At 43.7% G+C, this 25,784-nt stretch overlaps 1 protein-coding gene across 4 annotated transcripts; it reads right to left on the bottom strand.

The window, feature by feature from the left end:
• Positions 1–318: 318 nt before the first annotated feature.
• On the bottom strand, positions 319–7,740 carry TENT5A (terminal nucleotidyltransferase 5A). 4 transcript variants are annotated; one of them, XM_036871499.1, is made up of 3 exons: positions 7,581–7,740; positions 6,232–6,793; positions 319–5,123 (listed from the first exon to the last, which is right to left on the bottom strand). In XM_036871499.1, the coding sequence occupies exons 2-3, from the start codon at positions 6,754–6,756 to the stop codon at positions 4,347–4,349; spliced, it is 1,302 nt and encodes a 433-aa protein (XP_036727394.1). In that variant the 5' UTR covers positions 6,757–6,793; positions 7,581–7,740; the 3' UTR covers positions 319–4,346. The 4 variants fall into 4 exon arrangements, with proteins under 4 accessions (XP_036727394.1, XP_036727393.1, XP_036727392.1 ...); XM_036871498.1 differs by lacking the exon at positions 7,581–7,740 and adding an exon at positions 7,040–7,465; XM_036871497.1 differs by lacking the exon at positions 7,581–7,740 and adding an exon at positions 6,985–7,312.
• Positions 7,741–25,784: the final 18,044 nt, after the last annotated feature.

Here is a 25,784-nt window from a genome sequence, read left to right as displayed (position 1 = left end):
GCCCCCTCAGGGCTACAGCAAACCTACAGTCCAGAGCCAGGAGATCCTGGAAAACAGCTCCGGCTGGGTCACTTAACACAGCTAAGCTCACAACCAGATTCAAAATGTTGGCACCCATTATCTAGATTCTAATGGAGCTTACTGAGCCAGTCAGAGACGGGCTGGCTGCAAGCTGGGCATTTTAATGACTGGCACTCCAATCAGAATTGATAAAGGTGGGTCGCCTCCAAACACTGCTTCATCTTTTCTCATGGATACAGGTTGGATTCAGAGGATATGGTCTTTAGCCAGCACAGAGATGGAAAACAACGCACAAATCAATAGAAAAAAATAACTTCTTTTTATTTACAAAAAAAAAAAAATCCAAATATTGGATGCTGTAAACAAAATTCACAATCTGTTCCCTCTAGCGCTGATTCAAATGAGTCAGTTTTTAAGAGTCCATTCTCCAGCAACTCCTTTTCTGCCTGTGACACAGACTGAAGTGAAAGTATTCCAAAAGAGTGACCCCAGGTGCGGCGTGCTGCAATCAGGGCCTCTTGGGGCAGGCGATGGTTGTAGAGAGGTCGGAGAGAGAGACAGCCAGTGGGCAGAGCACCCTCCATTCTGCAAGGATTTGCAGCCAGTCTCGCCAAGTTACTTGACATCTTCCAACTTTGTACTTTGACCATGTACTTTGTTAGCAAGCCATTATTACGACAACGTATTACACAGAGATTCTTTCTTAGCGCTGAAAAGGCTATACTATAAGAGATCATAAAGAAATACTATATTCCAACAGGTGGTATATATGAAATTACTTTTTTTTTTGGCTTTTTGGTTTCATCTAACACACGTTGTCTTCAAACAACAAAAAAGCCTATTTTCGAACTGCTGACAGCTTTTAACATAATACATTTCATTTACAACATAGTTCACAATATTTATTTGACAAGCATTGCATTGAAAACAACTTTACGCACAATAAGGCAACCTACGATCAGCAAACAGAAAGGGGTGGCAAAAAAAACGGTATGTTCACTTTTCTTGGCATTTCCTCCTTGGCTTGGCTTACAGACATTCTTCCATCCTTGCAATTTTGGAGCCACGTTAAAACAATCCACCCATTACGAAAGTGAGCAAACACTTGATCCCGTTTCTGGAAGGGAAAAGTCCATCTTGATGTAGAACGTCTTGAGGCAACGAGATTTTACTGCAAAGTCAACTTGTTAAAAGGGCACTGTCACAGGTGAAGTATTCCCTGACATGCCAGGCTGAACAGGTGAGAAGAGACTCCAGAAGATAAAAAACTTCTTCCTGCTTTGAAGTAACAGCACACTCGACCAGATAAACACAAAGGTAAGCAAATCACAGGCACTAATCAGGAATTGAGAGCTGTCCTTTTCTCTGACCTATGACACACGGCTCTCTCTCACCAGACATTCAAATGTTTAGGCCACACATCCACAAAGAGAGACATATATATTCCACTGTTTGTTCAACTACATATGCACAAGACTATAGTACATACAAAAGGGGAATAAATTATATAAATCTTAACGTAAATGCTGAAGGTTGTCTTGAGCACAGCCTGTTCTATCTGAATGCCAGGTGCTGGCATTTCCAACTATGCTACCAGCCCCAGAGTAAGCAAGAAAAGAACATAAATATCTGAGAAAACAAATGAAAAGCGTATTTTCCAAGAAGGCCCCTCCAAACAAAAATCTGTGCCATAAAATAACAGCAGGTTATAGCAATGGCATAGCAATGGCAGAGCCAGAGACCTCCAGATTCTTTCTGAAATAGTGGACGACTCATCGGTCAAGAGTTAGGATGAGAAGGAAGAAGGCAGATCACCAGCTACTCCTCCTCTGTTCCCGAGCGTTCCCTTAGTTTTCTTTTAGGAAACATCCAAACAGGTAAGGAGGCGGAGCTCTGGTTGCTGACAGTTAAGTATCAGGCTTAACCTGCAAATGGAATATTTCCTGGGAATTTACAATGAATTTTTCAAACCCAGGGCTGGAGTGAGGGAGTCTGAGCCAACGTGGGAGAAGAAAGAGTTCCCTACGTAACAGTGAGTGGCAGTGCAGTAGCTGTTACAGCTCGGACAGAATTCACAGGGACGCTGCTACAGCAAACCCATCAAGTTCCGGTTAAGGCTTCAAAGAAAGATGCACAAGAAAGGTAGTGCGGATGGATTAAACCAGCATTGAGCACCTGAGGGATGCCCAGATAACAAATAAATTACACTGCCAATAGGATGATGCTAGTTTCTTCCCCAATCCCTCTTTAACTGATGACAAAAATCTGGTTGACTCTTCACAGCAACGATCAGAGTACGCAGTCATCCACTAGACTTGGTAGGGATTGTGCAGCTGTTTCACGATACAAAGGGAAGGTTTTCGGGTGTTAGATTTGTTTTTAACAAATACATTTTCAAAGACCAGTGTCCAAAGGAATTAAGGGCTGAGAGAAGGGATGGGTTTAGGATTAGCTGTCACTGAACTGAAACAGTAATGCCAGTTCATTTCACAAAGGTGTAACTGGTCTCTTGGGAAACAGAAAATAAAGTTGGATCTGAATGAATGCAAAGTGAGTGAACTTAAAGTACAGTACTAAATACTTAAATGCAGTGTGACAAACAGGTCAAAGATGTTTCATATTGGCATGAATTTATAAAATTTTATATATAATATATATTTCATATATAAATTTTAAGTAATCGTGCAAATACTCTTTAAAAAGGGTCATTTCACATTTACTAAATTCTAGTGGTCCTGGAATGCACAATGCATTCATTTAAAAATTCATTTAAATATTAATAAGTAGTGTTCAGATCACCAGAAATTCTTTTTTAGCAGTCAGGGATTTAAACAGACTATCACTGATCCATGATCCACTGGATTATACACCATGGAGGTATGCAAGTATTACAAAAAGTAAAAGGGTTCAAACTGTCAAAATGGCAGTTTAGTATAAAAAAAGAGTGCTCTGCCAAACAAATATTCTCCCATTTGTGGAATTCTATGACTCACAAAAAAAAAAAAAAAAAAAGAAAAAAAGGAAAAAAAAAACTCACTAAAAATGTATAATCTCTGCTCTTCCTATCAAATATATTAATTGTTTTCCTCCTTCATTCGCTTTAATTTTTTTAGATGTGGGTTTTAATTCATCACTGCAATATGCCCACGTCTCATGTCATCCTGTTGAAAACATAAAAGCACACAGTATTTAAACATTTCCTATATGCTACATTTTTCTAGACCATAATCAATGTATTGTGTGTATATACACATATCACAAATATGTATATATATACACATAATATACACACACATACACATGTACCTAGGATAATATCACACCAACAAGGTTAATTTTATACAAGTATTTGTCAAGAAAAAATAGGGCATCTCCTCCACCATTCACAAGCTTATGTGTTGTTTTATTTTCTTCTTGAGTCCCTGATAAAATAGTCATTAAACCATAAAATTTTTCCACTTCAAATTTTCAGAAGGCAACAGGCACTTTGATGTATATCGGTGTGTAACAAATATAGTAACTCTTTATATATTCTACTATTTCTTTTCTACTTGGGTATTTTTATCTGTTAAATCTTTGGTCCTTGAGCATACTTTCTTTGCTACAGCTGTTTTTGCTTGCATTTTCACATTTAAAAAATGCGAGCTATGCACGCAGCTGGAAATAATGGATTGTGTCATCATAAGTTCTGCTGTTTGTTATGAGAACTGCACCAACCTACTACTGCTCATTCGGAGCAAGCCGTTTCTATTAGCGCAATGGGAGAGTTCCACAGAAAGCACTTGCTACAAGCCTCAGATAGTAATCCCAATGTTGGAGTCCCCCTTCCTCCTGTACAGTTGTTACTATCTGAACTCCTGAATTGATAATTTCGTCGGAGTGAGACCCTTTTTTCCTCTGTATTTTCCCTTTTGTGAACTCCGCCTTATAAGAAACTCTCCACTTGTCTTTTTTTCCTATGGCAAAGCTATGGGAGCAGGTACTGCAAACCCATATTGTCATCAAGCTTTTTTTCCCTTGTTATTTTAGGAGAACCTGGTTGCTTTTAATGACAGGTCTCTTTTGTTTCAGGACAGAATCCAGCTGGGTAGGAGAATGAGGTGGGAGGGTTGGCGGTGGTGGTGGGGTGGGTTATTTTGAGATCATGCTCCCATATCTATGAAAAGATCCACAAGCTTTGCCAAGTTTAAAACCAGGAGCAGATCATCATTGCACAAAACATATCCCTAATCATGGCTGGGTCACTCAGCCTTTTTCTTTTTTCTTTCTTTTTCTTTCCTATCTTGTCTGAAATGGCTTCCCCACAGGACACTTTTAAATGATTCCTAATTGCAAGGTAGCCAAGTGGAGTATGTCTGTTGCTGGCATGTGAACACTGGCTGGACCTGTGCAATGTAGTAATTGCTAAAGTTGGCATCTGCTACGTACGGGGCTGGCTGGTAATAGCAAGTGACATTAGCCACGTTAGGGATGACATTTTGGTCAGCTAGCACCCGGATAGCCAGCATTGTGATCAGGTTTAAAGTCTGTCTTCTTTCATGTCCCATCAGGCACACGGTACTCTCATTCACCACTCCATGAAGGGTCATGAGATAGTCATACTTGCGGTCTTCCAAGCCCACGAAGTGGTTCTGCAAATAGGACTCCAGTTTTCTCTGCTGCTCTCCAATGTCTGAGAAATCGATGAAAAACCTAGAACACATATACCTCTGAAGGGTCTTGATCTCATCAGAGGCGGGCCTAAAGCCCCTCACTAAGAGGTTGCAGTACTTAAGCAGGCCTCCCCCTCTGATTTCCTCCGGGTTCCGGGTGGCAATGATCTTGTTACAAAGGTGATCAAAGGCTTCGTGGAAATCGCCATAGACACTCTCCCCGATTATTGTGGGGTGAAACGTTTCAGTCATTGGGTTCTCTGAACATTCGTAAAAGAGGAGAAGAGAGTCTAATTTGATTTGAAAAGAATCTACACTAAATTCAAACTGCCTCCGGAGGGAATCCACAAATTTCAGTTCCACATTTTTGCCACTGTTGTTTGACAGGGATATAAGACTCCATCGGTCAGAGTCATTGCACACTTTAACCATTTTCTGCACATAAGCTTCCTACAATTTAAAAGACAAAACAAGAAGATGAGCAAACCTAGAAAAAAAAATCAATAAATAAGTACATCCTCGTCCCAGCTGAGAATTATTTTGCTCCTTCCCTTCTGTTTTGTCAAGTTTCAGCAAAACACTACCTGCAGGCTTAAACGTTAAACAGTCTTCTCAAAACAACAACAACAAAAAGAAATACATTTAACGAGTGGTTTTGCCGTCTGGGAAAGAGACTAGAAATAATGGTGTGAGGCTTCTCGCAGAGGTAGCACAGTACTAGGAGGTTCTGTTGTCATGCCTGACTTTTGAAATGTTATTTTTTGAGAATGATCTTATAGGTACTATATTCACACAATATCACCACAATATTCAAAAGAGAGAAGGGCCTACAGGGAAAAGTTGGTCTGCCTCTCACCCTTGTCCCTAGTCACCTCGTTTCCCTCCTGCTGAGGGAACCGATAGGATCTGTATCTTGTCGGTCCCCCCGGGCTTCTGCAGCTAAAATCAAATATGAACGAAATTAAGACATTCTGGGAGGCTGGTTCCTCGGATAATTTTAACTAATTGTATAAAACGAGCTTTGGACCAAAGTGGGGAGGAGGGGACCCATTATATCCTGAACACATGAACCAACCTGGAGAAGCACCATATATATGCTTAACACATGGCGTCACGTGAAGGCAGCTAGGAAATCTATTCACATTTCCCAATACAATAATAAGCCCATTGACTAGCCTCTGCTGCAGGCTGCTCTCTTCCCAGAGACTAAATCATCAAATGACTCAAAAAAATTTTTTTAAATGAAAGGTTCACATCATTTCACTCTTCCACTTATCAGAATCTCCTCGGGACACGACTCAATCAAGGAAAGCCAAGAGTTAAAAAATGAGAAGGAAGAGAAGGCAGGGCAGAGGAGGAAGCAGGAGACTTGGAAGCTGAAGCAGCTGAAACACTCGACACAGTGCACGCACCTTGGTTTACTCAGGAAAAAACTCAAAAGCAAAATCAGCCAGGGCGCCCACCTGGGTCCGGGCCGCAGACGTGCGCCCCTCTGCCCGCCGCGCCGCCCCCCGCGCCCGGCCCGCCGCCGCCCCCGGCCCCTCTCGGGGGGCTTTACCTTGAGCGTGAGTGGTGTGATCTTCTCTTTGTTCACCCCTTCGGGTAAGAAGTCCAACAGGCAGTCCAGCACGACGTCCTTCACAGTCTGAAACTCCTCTTCCCCGCGCAGGTCGGCGCAGAAGATGAGGTCCAGATCCTTGTAGCCCAGGCCGCTGTCCTGGTGCAGGACGTGGCTGGCGGCCGAGCCGTTGAGGCGCACGTCGCGGACGCCGATGCGCTTCTCGGCCAGGCGCCGCCGCACCACCTTCACGATCAGGCTGGGCTGCAGCTCGAGCGTGGGGAAGTTGCCGCGCCCGTGGATCGGGATGGTCTCGCTCAGGATGCCGTCCAGCCGCTGCACTTGCTCCCAGTTCAGCACGTTGCAGTGCGCCGTGGGGCTTTCGCAATAGTCCAAGCAGTGCCCGCCGAAGCCGCCGCCGCCGCCGCCGAAGTCGCCGCCGCTAAAGTCGCCGGCCAGGGGGATGTAAGGGCCGCCGGCCAGCTCGTCCTCGGCCATGGCAAAGTACCCTTCGCCTTCCGCCATGAAGTGCCCGCCGAACGCCACTGGGCCCTGGTCGGTCCTAAAAGAAAACAGGGGGGAAGGAGCGCGCTGAGACGCGCGGCGGACAGGCGGACAGGGGCCCGAGGAGGAAGGAGCGCGCCCCCTCCCCGCTTCGCCCCCCGCCTCGGGGGCTCCCCGGAGACTCTCCCTCCCCAGGCCCCCGCGGTCTCCGGCCCGCGCGCGCCGCGCCCCCGCAGAGCAGCCCCGCACCAAAAGTATCTCTGATGCATCTGGAAAGCGCAAGCGGGAGTCCCGTCTGTGTCACCTGGAGGCGGCCGCCCCTTCTAGGAGCGCGGCGAGCGAGGAACTGCGAGGCGGCAACACTTCAGGAGCCGCGAGTGCGCTCCCGGCAGCGGCGAGTGACTTAGTCCTTCCCAGACCCCCGCCGCCCGCGCCGGCCACTCCCGCCCCTCACCCCGCCCGCGCCGCCTCAGCCGCGGTGGTCCCGGAGGTGGCGGCTCCTGCTGCCGCCGCCGCCGCCGCACACGCTCCCGTCTCTGGAGCTTTAGCAGTTGTGCGGGGGAAATGTCCTCACTACTTTTTTTATACCGGGGCCTCTCGGCGCTTCCGGGGCCCGGCGCCGCACGCTCGCCACACCCTCCTCATCTGCATAGGGCGCCGCCCCCACCCACCCCGCGGCCGGAGCCCTGCGGAGCCTGGTGCTGCAGCGACGGGCGCGGTCCCCGGAGGGGGAAGCCGGCGGCGGTTCCTGTGTGCACTGATGTGCAGAGACATATATTTGCTGTATGGACCCCCCCCCCACCCCGCCCCTCTTTTTTTCCCCCCCCAAACGACGAAACACTTACGATGCCTCAAGTGTTCTAAATGGCCCTCACAACTGGTTCCCGGCTAAAGACGCGCAACTGCAGCAACTTCCAACATAAAATTCTCGCCGTTTATGGCGCGTCATTGCAGCTTAATGACGGGGCTCCAGAGGTTCTTTCGACCGCCCCCCCCCCCTTTTTAAACTGTGTGGTGTAGGGCTAGGCCGTTTACTCCATTAATAAACCGGGCCTCGGCGTGAACTAAAGCGTCCACTTCCCCGTGCCAATCAGGCGCCGCGCGCAAGGGGCAGGGCAGGCTCCCAGGGTTTCGATTCTCGAAATCTCGGGCGGCGCGGGGAACTCCGGGCGAGCCCACTGAGCGCGGGGGGCGGGGCCGAGCGTGAGTCCGTCTCCCGCGCACGGGCGGCTCGGGGCGGCTCGGGGCGGCCGGGGCGCGGCGCGCGTCCCCGACCGGACGCCCCGGTGCGTTGGGCGGCCCGGCGGGCGCGCGGCCGGTGGCCGAGAGCGAGGCGGGCCTGGAGCGCGGCGCGGGGAACGCGCGGCCGCCGGGTCGCGCGAAGGGCCGCTGCGCGGAGCCGGACGTTCGGCGGCGCGCTCTCTCGCCGGCAAGTGAGGAGCCGAAGCGTTTTCGTCGTCGGGCGCTAAGGTTTGCCTTTTTCAAGTGAATGTGAATGTCAGTGTGACACGAGCTAGTTTTCCACGACCCGCGATAGCACGAGTTCAAAGGACACAAGCGTTCCTCCCCCAGCCCCTCAACTTCAGTCGCCTCGGCGGCGCGAAAGGAGTGTAGCATTATGTCCGCGCGCACTCGCGCTCGCACCCACGTCTTTGCCAGAAAGCGCGCCCTTTCTTCGGCCGTCCATTCCAGCCGCTAGCTGCCTCTTTCCAAACGGAGAGTAACTTTCCTTCGCTTAGAGGGTGGGTGGGGTTGCGGGGGGGGGAGAGGGACGCGCCTGGGAAGCTGAATACTCCCGCCCGTGGCCCCACGCGACCCCAGCCGCCCGGCCTGTGAAGGAGAACGGCCCGCCCCCTCCAAACTGGGGGAGCCCCGGCCTCGTCACCGAAGCTGCGCGCCAGGCGCGCCGGGGAGGGGGGGTCGGTCACCCGCGGAGCGTCCAGCTGCGTGGCAACGCCGCCCCCTGCCGGTGCCCTGCAGAGCTGCGTTCCCGAAGCGGGGGAACCGATTGGACCTCAGACGGAGGCCCTGATCCCTCCGCGCCGGCCTCGCACGGTGGGGTGGTCGGGGAAGGGACCCTAGGACGACCAAGCACACAATTCTCACAGGCCCGTCGCTTCCCCAGAAGCACATTCATGGGTCCAGCCACCCATGCATAAATGCATCCATTCTGCTCCGGCATTCAGAAGAAGTACGTATAGGTAATGTGGCTTGACCACCTGTTATGTGCCAGGCACCAAGCTGAGTGCTGAGGATTTCAGAAGTACTGCGTTTCAAGCGGTCTAGTGGGCAGGACAGGCAAGTAGAGAATTACGGTTCAGCTGTACATGTGTTATGGGAGAGGAACGATGGGACACAGAGCAGCACTGGGCTCCCTAGGATCAGGGGAACTGGGGGAGAAGACCGGAGGAGAGATGTCCTTTGGATCGGATCATGAAAAGTGGATTTTTCTTGCTCGTTGAGGAAGAAGGAGAAAAGCACCGTCAGCGAAGGGAAGAGTGTAAAAGAATGAGAGTTTGAGCAAGGCTGTATAGACCACCACGGTAAGAAAGGAGATTGGGGCGTCGCCAGGAACTTACTGAGCACCTCTGGGCCGTACTCTGCCTACGTCTCGACACCTAACACCTCATTTAATCTTCAGTTGAGAAGATATTCTTCTCAGTTGAGAAGGGATTTGGAAACGGAGGAACTGGGAGGTAAAGAAATTTGCCCCTTTCATGGCTAATAAGTGGTGAGGTCAGGCCTTGAACCCAACCCATTTCTCTGGGAGTGCTGTTTAGCCATCGTTTTCAGGAATGGGATACCTGTAGCTTACCAGTACCTCCCATTGGAAGGCAAGACAAGTACAGCGGCAAAAACGATTTGAAAGAAAAAGAAGAGGCCTGTTAAAAGTGCTTCTCTCAAAGGCTAATATGAATTCTGCCCCTGAAAACAAGGGCAAAGGAGTAGATCATGTATTAGGTACACTGCACTAAAAAAAAATCAAGGGGTTAGCCCCACTGCCATTATTTTGTACTTAAACCCTTTTTCAAAAAAAAAAGTGGAAGAAAAAGAAAAATATCAGAAAAGTCTCAGAGCCTCTGAGCACCGGGGCTTCACGTATGTACGCCCAGGATTTTGTTCTGTAGGGCTAAAGGAATCTGCATTTCAGCGCGTCGCCCATGTGATCCTAACACGGGCCCAGCCACACTCTTCACCGAACTAACAAGGGCCACTGCAGCCTGGCTCTCTAGGTGGGCACCCTCTCCCCAGCAGAGGCTGCTCTTTTCCGCCCAGCTGCTCTCATGGCCTCCCCCAAGAGTGGAGGGCATGGCTGAGAGGCAGAACTGGAGCCTGAGGCCAGATACAGAGAGACTGCGATGCATCCGACCCTGTGCAAGGGGAGGAGATGAGTCCCAGCAGCAGCGGGGCAAGACCCCTTCTCCCAAGCTGCCAGGGCTTTGTGGCTGACACTTCCCTGACCCTTTAACAAAGCATTCCCCATCCCCATCCGGGTTCTCCCTTCATAGCAACCTTCCAAATCCCCATGATCCAGACCCACCGCCTCCTGCCCTGGGACATCTGGGATCTCTTACTTCTGGCAGCCCTGGATGGTGCTTTGACTGGAGTCATATGGGCCTGATTCATAGTGGCCACTGGATACATACTGTTGCATGAAAGCATCTGTTGTTCTTTGTCCCTCTTCTCCCTGTCTTCCAACTGAGATAATATTTACATTCTGGAGAGAAAAAAAATGTTCATCCTTATATGAAATTGCAAATTTTGCAATTGCAAGCATTTTTTTTTTCTGGAAACCAAAGTAATTATCAAATGAGAAAGTCTATACTCTCCAAACACATTCACAACCAAGATCATCTCTCAACTCAGTTATCCTTGGATTAAATTTAGATACAGAGTTGTCATATATGTGTGTGTGTGTCTATTAGGCTTTAGCTTCTGAACCTTTTTGGTAAATAATTTACTTTTCCTCATCTAAAAGGGGAAAAAAAAGATCTATGGCAATATAATGTTGTAAGTCTGTATCTGTAATCCTTAATAGAAAGCTTTACATACATTTCTGAGAAAAACAAAAACAAAAACAAAGCACAATTAGTTGACCTTGCTTTAAAAGTTACAGTGACAATCAATCTGGACTTAGCACAATAAGAAGAAATTCAGTTTTGGCCTGAATAATACCGTTATTGAGTTGGTTATAATGTGCCAGACAGTATGCTCAGTATTTTATATACACCATTTCTTTTAAACTTTCTCCAAATATCAGAGGTTTGCATATCACATCCCCATTTTCCAGATAAGGAAGATGAGGCAGAGGAAGGTTAAGGAACTTGCAGAAGTGGCAGAGCCTTGGTTCAGAGCCATGTGTGTGTCTGCTCTCCATTCCTTTCCCTGCCTTCTGCCTGTCTTCTCATTTTCCTTTTAGACTTAAAACTGAACTGGAAATGCACTCTGCTCCTTCCTTCTTTCCAAGTTCTGTACGTTCAGATTGGACACATCACTGAAGCCCGAGGTGTTTTATCCCGAAACAGCTCTTGGGGCCAGAATGCACCTGCCTGGGCTGATGGGAGTTTCTTCCTCAGTCAGGAAGGCCTGCCACCCTGGCAGGGGGACCTAGCAAGCCAGCAGCCTTCCAGAAAGCCTGCGAGAAAACCACACACACACACACACACACACACACACACACACACACACCACACACACCACACACACACACACACCACACACACACACACCACACACACCACACACACACCACACACACACACACACACACACACTGTAATGGGGTGGGAGGTTCAGAGTCTGCACCAAGTTCACTTAGCAGTTGTACTGCCTTTCCCATTTTGCTTTGTCTGCTTCCTGCCTTTTCAGGAATGGTTTCAGAAAATAAGCAGCAAACAAATATGCAGTGATTCCCTCAAGCTCTCCGCAGAAGGAGAGAGGGAAGAGCTCAGAACACTGCTGTTAGCACCACATCTTTTCTCTCCCCGGATTCTTGTCTCGCTCTTGATCTTTTCACACCAGCCCTGTCCAGTCTCTCCATGGATTATCCACCTTCCCCTGCTTCTGCTCTTTGATCCTTTCCACCAGAAGTGACAGGACCCTGCAGGACCTCCTTGCCCCTCTCCCTCTCCCGGGTCAGAGCAGTGGCAACGTGGGGAGTTTGGGCCACTCCCCACCTCCTTGCCATTCACCGCCTTCCTAGAGCCAAGCCCAGTGGTTCCTGAGGCCACTGAGGGACAGACAGGCGTCCTTCTCCGGGCATGCCCGTGCGGAAGTCCACATTGCAGGGCAAACCAGAGGGCTCTCTACCGTCCCGTTAGTGTTAGTAGAAAAGCAGTCAGTTAAAGGGCTTCATGTAAAAATTAAAACTCACTTGGGAAACTACATTACCTGTTTTCCCAGGGAATGCTGCTTGCAAAATGACTCTCCCCATGTTTTTTTCAGGGAAATAAGTGTTTATTCAGGGCCTATCAAAGGCCAAAAACATCCTAAGTCATACAGCTTCTAGTCTTGGGAATAGCAGTCCATCATGTTATTACTTGTATGGTTATTAGCGATCAACAGGTTAGTTCTATATTTTAAACTATGCAAACCTTTTTATTCTGTACTACCTCATTTTATCTTCAAAATTATTCTGACCAATGTGCAGTCCTAATTTTAGAGATGAAGAAAGTCTAGGTAGTTTTTCGTAAGTTTACATAGCTTGTTCTGGAAAAGTTAAAGCGAGACTCAGTTGCTCTCAGTCACGGGCCAGCACCCTTTTCTTGGGACCACACTGTTTCATCTTCTATCTGTGAGTGTATTTAAGTAATCGATAACAAATCGTTCAGTTTGAAGAGATCCTCTAGCCACACAGAGGGTCATTTGTATGGACTGCATTCTCACCTGTGAACATCTTATAAAAGCATCTGTACTCTACAGTTAAGCATCTTCTAAGTGTCATTTCCTAAGGTTATTTTTAAGAGTATTTATTTGAAGTATATGACCACGTAAAAATACTTTGCACAGTCAGAGATCAGTGAGCTTAGGAAATTCAATATGCAAGCAACATAGTCCTGTGTCATCACTCTTAAAATCAAACTCAATACAGATCATCCTTTAATAGAGTTTTTCATCAGAAAGACGAGCCAGTATTTTCTTGTGCTACTATCAGTGCTGATTATGCCGGAAGTTCTTCCTGTTTTAACATCTTGGTGAAACACTTGCCGTTTAAATCAATGTTGCAAGTCCCTTGGGCCAGACTGTTTTCTTTCCTCCAAACAAAAGAGACATTCAAAAGTCACATTCATTTGGCAAAATGTAAACTAGAAATATACATGTATTTTCAAAACCTACCAAATATGAATAAGTAAACTGTTTTTCCCCAAAGTCACATTTATATTACGAGTTTTTCCTTCTGCAATTTGTACTAGAAGAATGTTTAACTTCTCTGAATAAAATGTCGATGTTTACTTGTGGTGCTTGTAAAGCTTTGAGAAGGGCACAAGGGGGGAATATAATGAATTATTCCTCTTTTCTAAAAGGAATTTGGCCAAACTATGTGTATACCTTATGAAAACGGGGAAAAAAAGACCATCCTCTATGGGTATATCCAGCTCATTCATATACATTTTTAGCCAATTCTTACCTTGTACCTATGTTGATATATTTATTGGCCACGGATAGTTGATCTATATGAGCTTTCAACATTTCAGAGATAATTAAACATGGTATATATCGATTTTACTAGCACCATTTTGATATGCCAAATTCAGAAATTGCATAACTACCATATGAATTTATAGCAGCTACAAAAAATATACTTGCTCACATGCTTAGACCATACACTGATTCAATAATGCATATAATTCCTTGTTTGAAAGGATTTTTTTTAACATTTCTACCATCACTTTCTTTGTTAAAGTCTTTTCCTCTTCCTTCCCTTACCTCAAAATTAGCTGCTGCAAAGAAAGAAATAACAAATTAAATAGTACAATTAATGTTATCCTGATGTTTGGGAGAAATTGCTCTGGAATATTGTAAGCAACCAAGAAGCACATTGTCTTAGAAAGTCTGAGAAGGTGAACACAACAAATAATACTTAAAAGAAAGTTTTTTTTCCAAAAGCTACTAGGATGATGAACACGTTTAAAAGACAGGTTTTTTTTTTTAAACTGTTCAAGTTGGACTCTGGGAAGATAAATCTGACCACCTTGAAAATTCTGGGCTCCTTAAGTAAAATATGAACAGGAAAACCAACTGCAGACTCTCTAAGCACTAAGACACCTGGATTTATTCTAGCAATGTGGGATAAAAGAGATTCAAGTTTAACTTTCTAATAAAAGAAAGACTTCAGGGTGCTAGTGGATTAGGCATTACTTGAGAAGGTGTAGGGGGAAAGCAAAAGCTATCAAAGCTGTTAATATTTGAACCATGGAAGCTTCTGACTGGAGATGGATTTCTAAGAAGCCACAACTCTAGCTGGGGTCCTAGAGATTAAAAGGGAGCTTGCACTAACACGTAATTGAGTAGCCACAGTTTAGATAACTCTAAAGGGCAATAGAACTGCCCTCCAGGTTTTGAAATTTGTAATTACTCAATGAGGTCATTGTTTAGCATAAAAGAAGTGACATTCTTAATTTTGCTTATCAGAAAGCCATTTTACAATATTAAAAAAGAAAAAAAAAAATGGCACATGAGATTCTTTGCTCCACAACCTCTCCCTGGTTTCCATTAAAATTCTGAAGATATTTGGTTTTCCCTCCACTGGCATTAATTTGGTAGCCATACTGTCCCCATCTACTCAACGTGAGTTCTCTGTGAGCAGTAATTCAACGTACTTGCACTGACCAAGAATATATGACTTTGCTGTGTGTTAAAAATAAATGCTTCTTGTGAGCACTTGTGACTTGTCTAGTTTATTCTAGTCTTCTACTCCTGACATGTCTTGGAACATTATCTCTGTCCTTCTTTGGGTTACAGGGCTTGTTGAGAAAGTCACCAGTCACAGGTGTGTACATGTGACACCAGCACCTTGAAGTCTCTGGAGCCCTGGAAACTCCTGCAGGTTAGTCCATTTCTTGCTCAGAGTAGCACATCTATATTTTTAATTCATTATTTAAAAAATAAAATCATAAAAATAAAACATTAAGAATAGTCATATTTCACTTTAAATTTTACTATAACATTATAATTATGTAGTACATTGCAGTGTTTTCTATTTTATATGTTATAACTCTAGACCAAGTGCAGAGATGACTTTTAAATATTTCTGACATGAAAGTAATTACCCTTTGCTTATTGGATAGATCACTATTTTGAGTCACACTTTCTTCATAAATCAAAGAAATTGAGTTATCATGACTAATTCTTAATCTGCTTTGTGTCTAAAGATAGCAAACATTTGGATTAAAACATTGAAAAACAAGGTAATTATTTAGATGTTTTATCTACATGATATTAAACAGCCAGATGTCTGGTTAAACTTCTTATGTTTAATAGAGCAAATTGGAAATTTCAGTTGTCTTCTAAATTTAATTAAAGACCAGTTTGATCAAAACATTTACTCTGGAACTTACATTATTGATTTTGAATGCCTGTATTGATCAAATTAACCAGAGGCTTTGCAAACTGTACTTTAAGCTGCACTAAAACCTGGGTAGCCTGAGGCTTTAGCTCCCCTTAAATCCCAGTGCAGTGCACAACCCCTGAATCGGTGAGTTGCAGTGTGTGTGTGTGTGTGTGTGTGTGTGTGTGTGTGTCTTGCAGGAGGGGGTTTGGTCACAGCCGTAGTGGGAAGTGAGCCTATGGGTGTACACATCTGCTTATATCTCCCCTAATTTTTTCTCTAGATATTTGTTCTTTCCCACATAGTTTCTCATTCCCTATTCATTAATACAGATAAATGACTGTTGAATCAATCTAGTGCTATCAGCTGCTATTAACCTTTTGTAAATCCTTAAGGTCTGATCACTATGGTTACCTAAAAATCACCTGGCAAATAATCTAGACTAAGTAGCCTAAATATGTCCTGTGTGTCTCTAGTAAAAATTCTCTGTTTAGGAAGATAATGTTTTCAGTTGGAATATGGTCAACTTTAAAGTTTTAATAAATATTCTCAATGCTATCATGAAACAGTTTCCAAATTTATGATCATTTGATGACTCATTTTTCTGAAGCCCCAATTACATATGATTAATGGGATTTTATTGCAGATTTAACTTTTCTCTCTTGTTTATTCTTCAGTGCTTCTGGGAATACTTCAAAAGTTTCCACCACATTCTGTTTTTTAATCAAGTGATTGATGAAGAATAATCAGTTTTAGATTTCAAATTGTGCTTTCATACATGAGCTATAAAACTTAAAATATAACATTTACTTGTATAAGGATGTTATGTTACTACTTATTCAAATTTTATAGTAATAAGCATATTGATAAAAACTTTTGTTCTTGTTTTCTTAGAACATTTAAGTATAGTGACTGTATAGCTCAAATTTTTAAAAGTATGTGGCCTGAAAATTCTAATAGGCTTATGAGAACAAAGGGACAGTATATATATATTTTTAACATCTTTATTGGAGTATAATTGCTTTACAATGCTGTGTTAGTTTCTGCTTTATAACAAAGTGAATCAGCTATACATATACATATATCCCCATATCTCCTCCCTTTTGCGTCTCTCTCCCACCCTCCCTATCCCACCCCTCCAGGTGGTCACAAAGCACCCATCTGATCTCCCTGTGCTATGCGGCTGCTTCCCACTAGCTATCCATTTTACGTTTGGTAGTGTATATATGTCCATGCCACTCTCTCACTTCATCCCAGTTTATCCTTCCCCCTCCCCATGTCCTCAAGTCCACTGTCTATGTCTGCGTCTTTATTCCTGGGACAGTGTATTTTAAGTCTGTTTAGTTCTTCAAAAATCTAAGATATCATGGTCATCCATCCACCAAACAGGATTCTGATTATGCCTTCAGTTCATTCCTTTCTGACAGCAACATTTCATATCATCTGTTGGCCATTGTGAAGTTATAGCAGAAATGAAATATAGGGGTTTCAATTCAACATTCACAAACCCATAGAGATATCACCATACTCTCCCACTTAAAGATTTTGTACACCTAATTGAAGCACTGATCACAAATATCAGTTGTAAAATTGAAATGTAAATTATTCTCTCAAAGCCTGTGGACAAATGTGGTGTCTCATTGAAGAGCACTATAGTCTTCTCAAATGCAGGGGCCCCCAGTTTTAGTCTCTTGCTGTGACTTTATCCATAAGGCACCCTTCATCTTTGGCCCCAGTCCAATTTGCTTTCATTTGGGGCCAATGCCACTTTGTTTTTAAATCCAATTTTGGCTAATAAATGCTTACAATGTATTTTACTATGTTTAATAGCACTAGGAAATTGAACTTTGATTACAATTAAGTAGAACATAGCAAATATGATATCATTATAGCATAAGTTGTTTCAGCATCTGTGTTAGATTACATTATCCAAACACATGAAACAGTAAAATTTCTGACTTGACCATCCCCTGCAGGCAGTGACCTGCTGCTTCTTGCCAGTTGAAGTCTGTTTTTTGTTATTGCTTTCCCTGTCAGTGGATCATCCTCATAATTCCAGAAATGCTGTTGAATTCCCAGTTGTTTCCTATATTTTTTATCTGTTACATTATTCCAGAATTATAATTGAAGGAGAAAGAAAGAGAGAGAGAGAGAGAGAGAGAGAGAGAAAGAAAGGAAAGAAAGGAAGGAAGGAAGGAAGAAAGAAAGAAAAAGAAAGAGAAAGAAAAGGAAGGAAGGAAGGGGAAGGAAAGAAAGAAAAAGAGAAAGAAAGAAAGAGAAGAAAGAAAGAAAGAGAAGGGAAGGAGGGAAGGAAGGAAGGAAGGAAACGAGAGAAAGAAAGGAAAAGAATGGCTGCTCTTACAGAACTTCACAAACCATTTTCAATCACGATTTAGGTAAAAGGTCAAACTCTAGTCCAAAAATAGCCAGTTCATTTTGTTTCTAATAAATTTTAATTCAAAGCATTTTGGCCCTAGGGAGAAACTAGGTTTGTTCCGAAGGTCCAGAGATGCTAGAGATCAGCTGTGTTCCTTTAACCTCATGGCAAGGCTGCCTTAGTTAATGCCGCATTTTCCTGATTATTCATTGCTTGGGAAAAGTCAATGGCTGACATAGAAATAGCTGAGTGCATTATTCTAAAATGAAGTGATTAAATCATGAGGTTGAGAGCCGGTTGCAGGAACCCTGGGGATGGATATTTTTTCCTAGTTCTTAAGACAGATTTTTTTCTATGAGAACTCACAACAACAATTAATCCCTTCAAAATGATGGGGCCATAGTAAACTCTATTCAAGGTTGAGCCTCAGGGGGTGTGGGGAGGAGCAAAATAGTTAACACAAATCTCTGTTGAGGAATTATAGGGGCCCAGAAAGATATGGACTGAAACACCCACATGTACATTTATGTCATAGATTTGGAGAAACGATTCCCTGGTGCTGTACTGAGAAGGAATAAACATAAGGTTATTATGGTGGGCCAAGCTGGAAAGGTAGACTGGGCAATATGAAATGAGAAAGTGCATGGTGATGTATCTCAGAGCGTGCCTGGTGCTTTGCAGGCCAGCTCTACCGCAGGAGCTGGAGTGGGGCCCTAATGCTTAGGAGCAAAAGCCCCCAGTGGCAGAGGGGGGTACCCGGAGCCAGGTGGCGCTCTCCTGGGCATCAGGCCCCAGGAGGTTCAGATGATGCTCCCAATATCTGACTTCAGGGAATTCTCTCTGAGGACATCTACCTTGAGTCCCAGCCAAATTTATCTTTTTCCAAGTCCCGCCTGGACTCCAAAGCAGGTATATCCTGATCTCCATCCTCCAGCTGGCTGCTGGTGAGGGGTGACACTGTGTACAAAATCTGCTTGTAGATCTGGAACTGCTGGGTTAGAAAGAGGGACCTTTAATCCCTAGGACAAAGAGGTTTACGGTGCCTCTTTGACAGGACTGCCCGTGTAGTAAACTGGCAGGTTATCCGTGGTCTCCGTAACAGGAAGGATCTCCAAAGTTAGAGAAGATGGAAACATCTTCCTTATTCAAACACCACATAAAACCCTCTAATTAAGTTCTGAGCCAAGAAGAGATCTCAAAAAGAACAGCCAGCTGGCAGGAGCTGGCCCTACCAGCAGCCTCTGACCCACTTACCTGAGCACTGTCTTTCTGTGCGGCCTGTCACTTTGATTACCTCTGTCACCACTAATTCTGGGACCTGATAGCTTCTCTTTAAATTGTTGGCCTACGTATAACTACATCCTTCCTTTACTTCATTCTTGTGCCATAGAGACATGTAGCATTTTCAAAATTAATGTGATTCAGTACTAAACTAAAAAGGCAAGTTGCCTCACATAAAGTCACATTTCCAAACTCCCCAAGTTCTTGATCCTAAGATGAGTACGACCCAGCCCCCAAAACTGTGCAGTTTCCTGCCCAGAGTCCTCTCCCACCACCCCATCCTACGTGTTAGTTGGTCAGAGTTTTCTAGCTGCCGTATTTTTTCCTCGTTCTTGTAATGTGGTACGTGTTCAAACAATAGGCTGAGATAGATAGTAAGAAGGGATGGTCAGGAAAGGCCTCTCTGCAGAGAAAATAATTAAGTCAAGAATTAAAAGATAAGCAACAGCTAGCCAGGAGAAGTTGGGGAAAGAGTGTTCCTGGCAGACGGAGCACCTGATACCCAGGCAGCAAGAATCTGGTGTCCTGGAGGTACCGACACAAGTTCTGGAGGGCCAGAGTATATTGAGGAAGAAGAGAGGTCCTAAGATAAGGCTGGAGAGAAAGTCAAGAGCTCCATCTTGTAGGCCATGGTGAAGAGGTTGAACTTTGCTATGAATGCAAGAAGCCACTGAAGTGTTTGTGCAGGGGAGTTACATGTTCTGATTTATCTTTGAGAGCCTCCTTGCTGCTCTATGGAATAAGGAATCAAAGAGGAAAACATAGAAAAAGGGAAACTAGCTAACAGGCTCCTGCAGATACCCGGGCAAATGGTGACGCTAGCTTTGACTACTGTTGTTCAAACTCTGAGTCACACAATCATTTTGGTGGTCTTGACCAGCAATATCAGTGAAATAGAATGGTGTGCAATAGAAAATATCAGAGGCCATCGTATCACTTCATGATGTTTTCTCTCAGTTTCTTATGGACATACATATAGATATTCAAGTAGTGGATTGTACCGTGAAGTGGGTTTATCACTCTGAATAGTGATCAAAGAAGCCACTGACCAATACAAGATGGCCACAGTGGAGGAAGAAAGAAGAGGAGAGCCATCACCATAAAGATGTCTTCAAATACATGGAGATGGAAGAGATCACCTTAAAAAGGACATGGAGAGGAGACAGAGTTCTGTGATATATTTTATTTCATTTTCAGTATTGCATTCCTATATTTATACCCTGCCTATTCTTTAAAAAATTATTTACAGTCACTTATGCAGAGTGATAATCAGATTGTACCACTGACATAGGAAAATGAGAGCTAACCAGCCGTTTTTTTAAACGGAACATTTAAAAAGAATTGGAACATAACCTGATGGTCACCAGTAGGTCTTTCCCTCACCTTTCAGCATTACTTTTCTGGATCACTGATGGATCTCTAGCAGAGTTTATAAACAAGTTCAGAATATTTACCCAAACAGTTGCGTGAAGCGGAGGAAATATTAAACTCTATGTCTGTTCAGTCTTCATTTCTTCTGAGGGAGTGTCCCTTGATCTTCTGAGGTAAACGATACCAGTTTTGTTGAACTTCTTGACAATGCAATCTGATCTCTGCTTGGTTTAATGTACAAAGTCACCACCATACAACTAACTATTCAAAAACTTGCATTATCACTGCAGCGAGTGATTAAAAAATGTATTGTGCTTTGGGTCAAATGCCCTGTTTATGTTTCATTTTGCCTAATATAGGATAGAATGACCTCTCTTAGAGAAGGTCATCTAAATGAGTCTCTCTATCCATATCTACTTGAGCAGCTTGAATTTAATCTGCTGTTTGGGATAGTCTCTAACCTGATGAGAAACAGATTTATAATAAAACATCATTGAAATTCAGAAGCTTGCCTTGGAAAGAAAGGGTACATGCCATGGGCAATTAGCAAATGCAGAAATCCTTTAATTATAAACCATGCCTTTGCCTGAGGAACTTTGTACTATGCTGACGAGAGGCAGAATCTAATAGTAAGCCTTTTCATTTCAGGTCCACGTATACACACACCCACGATCTAGGAACATGTTAAGACCCATATGCTCCAACGACCCATTTACAAATTGCTAGATGAGAACAACATTAACTCCCTACTCCCTTTGCCATTTAAAGAAAGCAAGCTTACTACTTCATCACCTTTCTTCTTCCTGGGATTCTCTGCATCAGTTGTAAAAACATGCTTCTCTCCCCTCCTCCTATCAGACTCTTGTCTTGCTTTGGGGGTAGGTGACAACCAAAGACTATAGTGGTATTTTAATAGCAGACTCTTAAAGATTTCATAGTCAAAGGAATGAGTCTCTAACTGTAGAAAATTAACTTCCACTGGGAACTTTACTAGCTGCTACTTGAGGTGCCTTCCCCATTGCTTCTCAAACTGGATCACCCAGGTAACTAACTGCATATGCTGAGTGTCCACACATTTTGATAAAGCCACCCAGAGAGCCTCTCCTGACCCAACTAGTTATGCTGCTGACTCTACTGTAAAGCCATTCCTGTGCCAAACGAAACACAGAATTTCAGCAAGTAAGGAGCTGAAGACAGGGTAGCATCATCATTTTCAATCCGTTTTTTTCATTCTCAAACCTCACAATGTTGACCCTTTCTGCAGAATTTCAGTTTGGCTTGTATTATTCACTGAGGAAGTCTGGTACATATAACAGCTTCCTTTTAACATAGATAAGACCAACAGGCTAACAGTTCTTTGGGTAAGTAGGATAATTATCAGGAAGCTGTTGATAGTTCATTGCTGACCTGTAAAAACCTAGTAAGAATGAAGTCAGCTAAAATAATGGATCCATTTAAAGTTTGGGTCATATAAGACGTCATTAAGGATCACATTATTTCAGCAAAGAAAATATTACAGAGAGCTCTCCTCTTAAAAGAAAATAGTTTTTCTGCTGGAGAGCTTCCAAACCGCACCATTGCAAAACCTAAACACTCCAAACCATTGAAAGCTAATGTTTAACTGTCTGGTTCTAGTTGTCATGAAAACCCTTTCTCCTTTGGTACCTGATTTTTGTTGAAATCTAGGTGTCATTGGGCTTTTAATCCTAATTATGTTCCTTACGCTAGATGAACATACTTTCATTGCCCAGGGGTTATTTTTTTTACATCCTCCATAGTGTAGAGTGTATTCCACCCTGCCCTGTGTGATTAGGAAAAGTAGTAATAAGCATTTTTTGGGAGTTGGGGAAAAACAGTAAAAGCAGGGCTGGTCCAAGGCATGATTGTGAAATGCCCGAAATTTTTTAAGCCCTTGTCTCTTAATTTGTCATTTAACTTTTTGGGGCCCTAATCTTTGTGAAATCTTGTTCAGCCAATATTTGGTGGCCCTTCTAAGCATCTTCTGTTGGAGGATGAACTGAGACCAGACATGATATAGTGCACAATGTAAGACCTGATACAGAGTAGATGTTCAAAACTTGGTAAGTCCTTATCCTCGTCCTCAGCATCTCCTAAGCCTCAAGACTAAGGGATACTTAATACTGACTTATACTGATGAAATTGATTGTAAGAACATTTGCTTGAAGACTGAAAAACTTTTTGAACCCAAAGGAACGTGCCTATAATTCTGACATTTTAGGCCTTGTAGGAGGTAGAGAAGAGACACGGTAGCACGTTGGGGAAGCCTTCACTGCTCTGAAGTGATGACAGCTGCCTGCTCATTAGACCAGCCTTGCTGGAAAAAAATGTGATAGTGTGGGTGAGGCATGGGGGCCAGGCAGTGTGTGGGACCTGATCATTCACACCAGAGCCTGAGAGCCCCCATCCCAGGTCATTTCCAAGACCTCTCCCCTGGCAGCCCATAGGTTGGATTCTTCCATCTTTCTCCTGCCACCAACCATTCGCAAAGGGTCTGATTAGTTAGTGCATTTTTAAGGGCCATAGTGACAGAGGCAGATACAGGATTTGTGAGATCTGAAGCTCATACAATTACAGGAGCCCTCTTTCATAGAAAGAGTGCAAAATAACAAATAATAGATACAAATGTGACTATTTAATTAGAATAAGAAAATAAATCACCACAAATTTTACACTTAGAAAGCTGACAAATGCCACAAACACCACAAAATCCATAAAAATAATGTTTTTAATTACCTTCCTGATACACCCTATAGTATATTTTTCCTAATTTTTTTTTTTTCAGGTTGCACACTCTAATTGCTCCCTCATGAATCTCCTGATAGGAGAGAACTTCTGCGTTAACCACATCCATGAGGACCAAAACCTTAGCCTACAGTTTTTCACGTGGGATGATTTGAAGAACTTTCCACAAATGGGCTTCTGGCTCTGAACATTTCAAACCTTTTTAATCCTCTATATCCACATATTTCTGGCATTGTAAGGATATGCTCAGATCACATTATAACTTCTAACCCTGTGTCTTCATTCCATGACTGCAAATGAGTGGGTAGTGGGAATATTTTGGAAAGTGTTCCTGCATGAGGGCAGGTAGCAGAACTTAGCTATACCTGGAAGTGACTGCAATCCACATAAATATATACATCCCACCAAACCCAAACTAAGAGGATCCCCAATTCAATTTGCCATTAGCCAAATACCCAAAATGTCCACAGCCAATCTGACACCACCCAACATGAAGGGACGTGGAGAGGAATTCCATATGGAAAGAGAGAGCAGGCTTAACTGATATGGTTAAAATGTTCTACTTTTTCAAATTTTTCAAAAGGATATGCCTCAGCAAATTAGAGTCCCTGAAAATGTAAACTTCTTTAGCTTCACAGGAAACCCTCCTCTTCACAAAGGGGATATCCCAACACAGAATTCTGAGAAAGAAAGTCCTACCCTCCCCCCGCCACTTATGGGAAGAGCTCTTTTGTACTAAAGTACTCAGTATCCTAGAAAGGCTTAGACATATGTCATAAAAATAACATCAGCATTATTACTAAACTCCTTTGTGCCCAAGCACAAGGCAATCTCAGAGGCAGAAATCATGATATCTGGCTCCCTGGGGAATGGAGGGGGAATCTTCCTGACCCATGTACCTGGTTCTCTCCTGCCCCTCCTTCAGCACTGCCCAAGGCAACCTGAAGAAGAAATGTAGATTATGTTAAGAAATGTTTCAGTCTAGTGTAATAATTTTAACTGTCTGATTCTTTAAATCCTAACTCTACCCTGCCACTAAGAAGCTGTGTGAGCTTGGACAAATCAGTTCACCTCCCTAAGCCTGAGCTTTCTCATCTCTAAAATGACAATAATAATACTCTCCTTGCAGAATTGTGGAAAGGATTAAATGGGTAGCATAGGTAGACTATTTGGAACCTAGTAGATGACTAAGATATTGTAGCTATTGTACTTACTGTCCACATTTCTAGTATAACTCTAAGGGAAGAACCAAGAGGGGAACATTGGATAGCCCAGGGTCCAGGGCCTCCAGATGTACCACACATGGCACAGAAGGTCAAACTCTATAAATACTAAGGGGTGATGCTTGCAGTTTCCACTTCTCTACTTTGCCCCAGGGTCCAGTAGCAACCCAGTGATAGTGACCACGGCAACGTGACAGCCACAGCACTCTATGAACAGAGTTTGTTAGTAAACATGAGACTTTTAGGAGGCAACAGTAATTCAGATCGGGTTCAGATCGTCCTCACGATGTAAGGTCTAACTCTGAAATTGCATGAGATCTGGGAAGTGTTCTAGCCTCAGATAGTTTGCTATTTGAACAAGAACAACAGATTGCCTCTGGTCATGGCTGCAAAGAGCTGGCAGAGAATGCCTAGCAGGATGTAGGGGCTCTGTAAAGGTTTTTTGAATCCAACTAAAGTGATCTATTCTCAGAGAGCCTGGACACTGCTGGTTGGACGTGGTGCAGGCTCTGAGTAGCCTGAGATGTCAGGTAATTTGAGGCAGCAGAGCACTGTCTTTAGTGATTGACTCTGAAGCCAGACCACACTGGGACCAAAACCCCAGTTCTAGCACTTAATATCTTTACAATCTTGGGCAAGCTACTTAAATTCTTTGTGTCTCAGGTCCCTTATTCTAATGTGAGGATAACAAAGTATTCACCTCATCGGGATGGTGTGAGAATTAAATGAGAATTAAATGAGATAATATTTATCTAAGGCTTTACATTGCACATTGCAAGTACTCAGTAGTGACTAGCTCGAATGTCAAATGGGAAATCTGGCGGACACGTCCAGAGATCTTTGATATTGTAGATCTGGCACTCAGAAAAGAGGTAGTAATTGCAGGCATAGATTTTAGATTTTCTAGTTGTATTAGTTTCCTGTGGCCGCTGTTTAACTTGGGGTTTAAAACAGCAGAACTTTATTCTTTCACAGTTCTGGAGGCCAGAATTCCAAAATCAGTATCATTGGGCCAAAGTCATGGTGCCGGCAGGCCATGCTCCCTCCCTCCGGAGACTCTCAGGGAGAATCTATTTCTTGCCTATTCCAGCTTCTGGCTGCTGGTGCCTCCTGTACTGCGACCTCATGGTTCCAATCTCTGCCTCACAGTGCCCTCTCCTCTGCTATCTATATCACATCTCCAACTCCCTGTCTCTTTTAAAGACACAAGTGTTGTCATTGAGGGCCCACCTGGATGATTCAGAATAATCCAGGATAATCGCCCCATCTCAGGACCATTATCTTAATCATATCTACAAGGTAACATCTACAGGTTCTAGGGATTAGGACCTGATATATTTGGAGGCCATTATTTAGCCTACTTCACTAGTTAGTATATGATACTGTAAAACATGAATGAAGATGAAATTATAAGAAGAAAAGAAATCTAAATATAGAACACTGGGAACCATAAATATATAACAGGGAAATAAAAGAGGAGCCGCTA

Source organism: Balaenoptera musculus, chromosome 12, assembly GCF_009873245.2.
Source record: "Balaenoptera musculus isolate JJ_BM4_2016_0621 chromosome 12, mBalMus1.pri.v3, whole genome shotgun sequence".
In the NCBI taxonomy this organism is placed as follows: Eukaryota; Metazoa; Chordata; class Mammalia; order Artiodactyla; family Balaenopteridae; genus Balaenoptera; species Balaenoptera musculus.
Note: the sequence above shows the minus strand (reverse complement) of the source record. Positions and strands in the feature narration are given on the sequence as shown.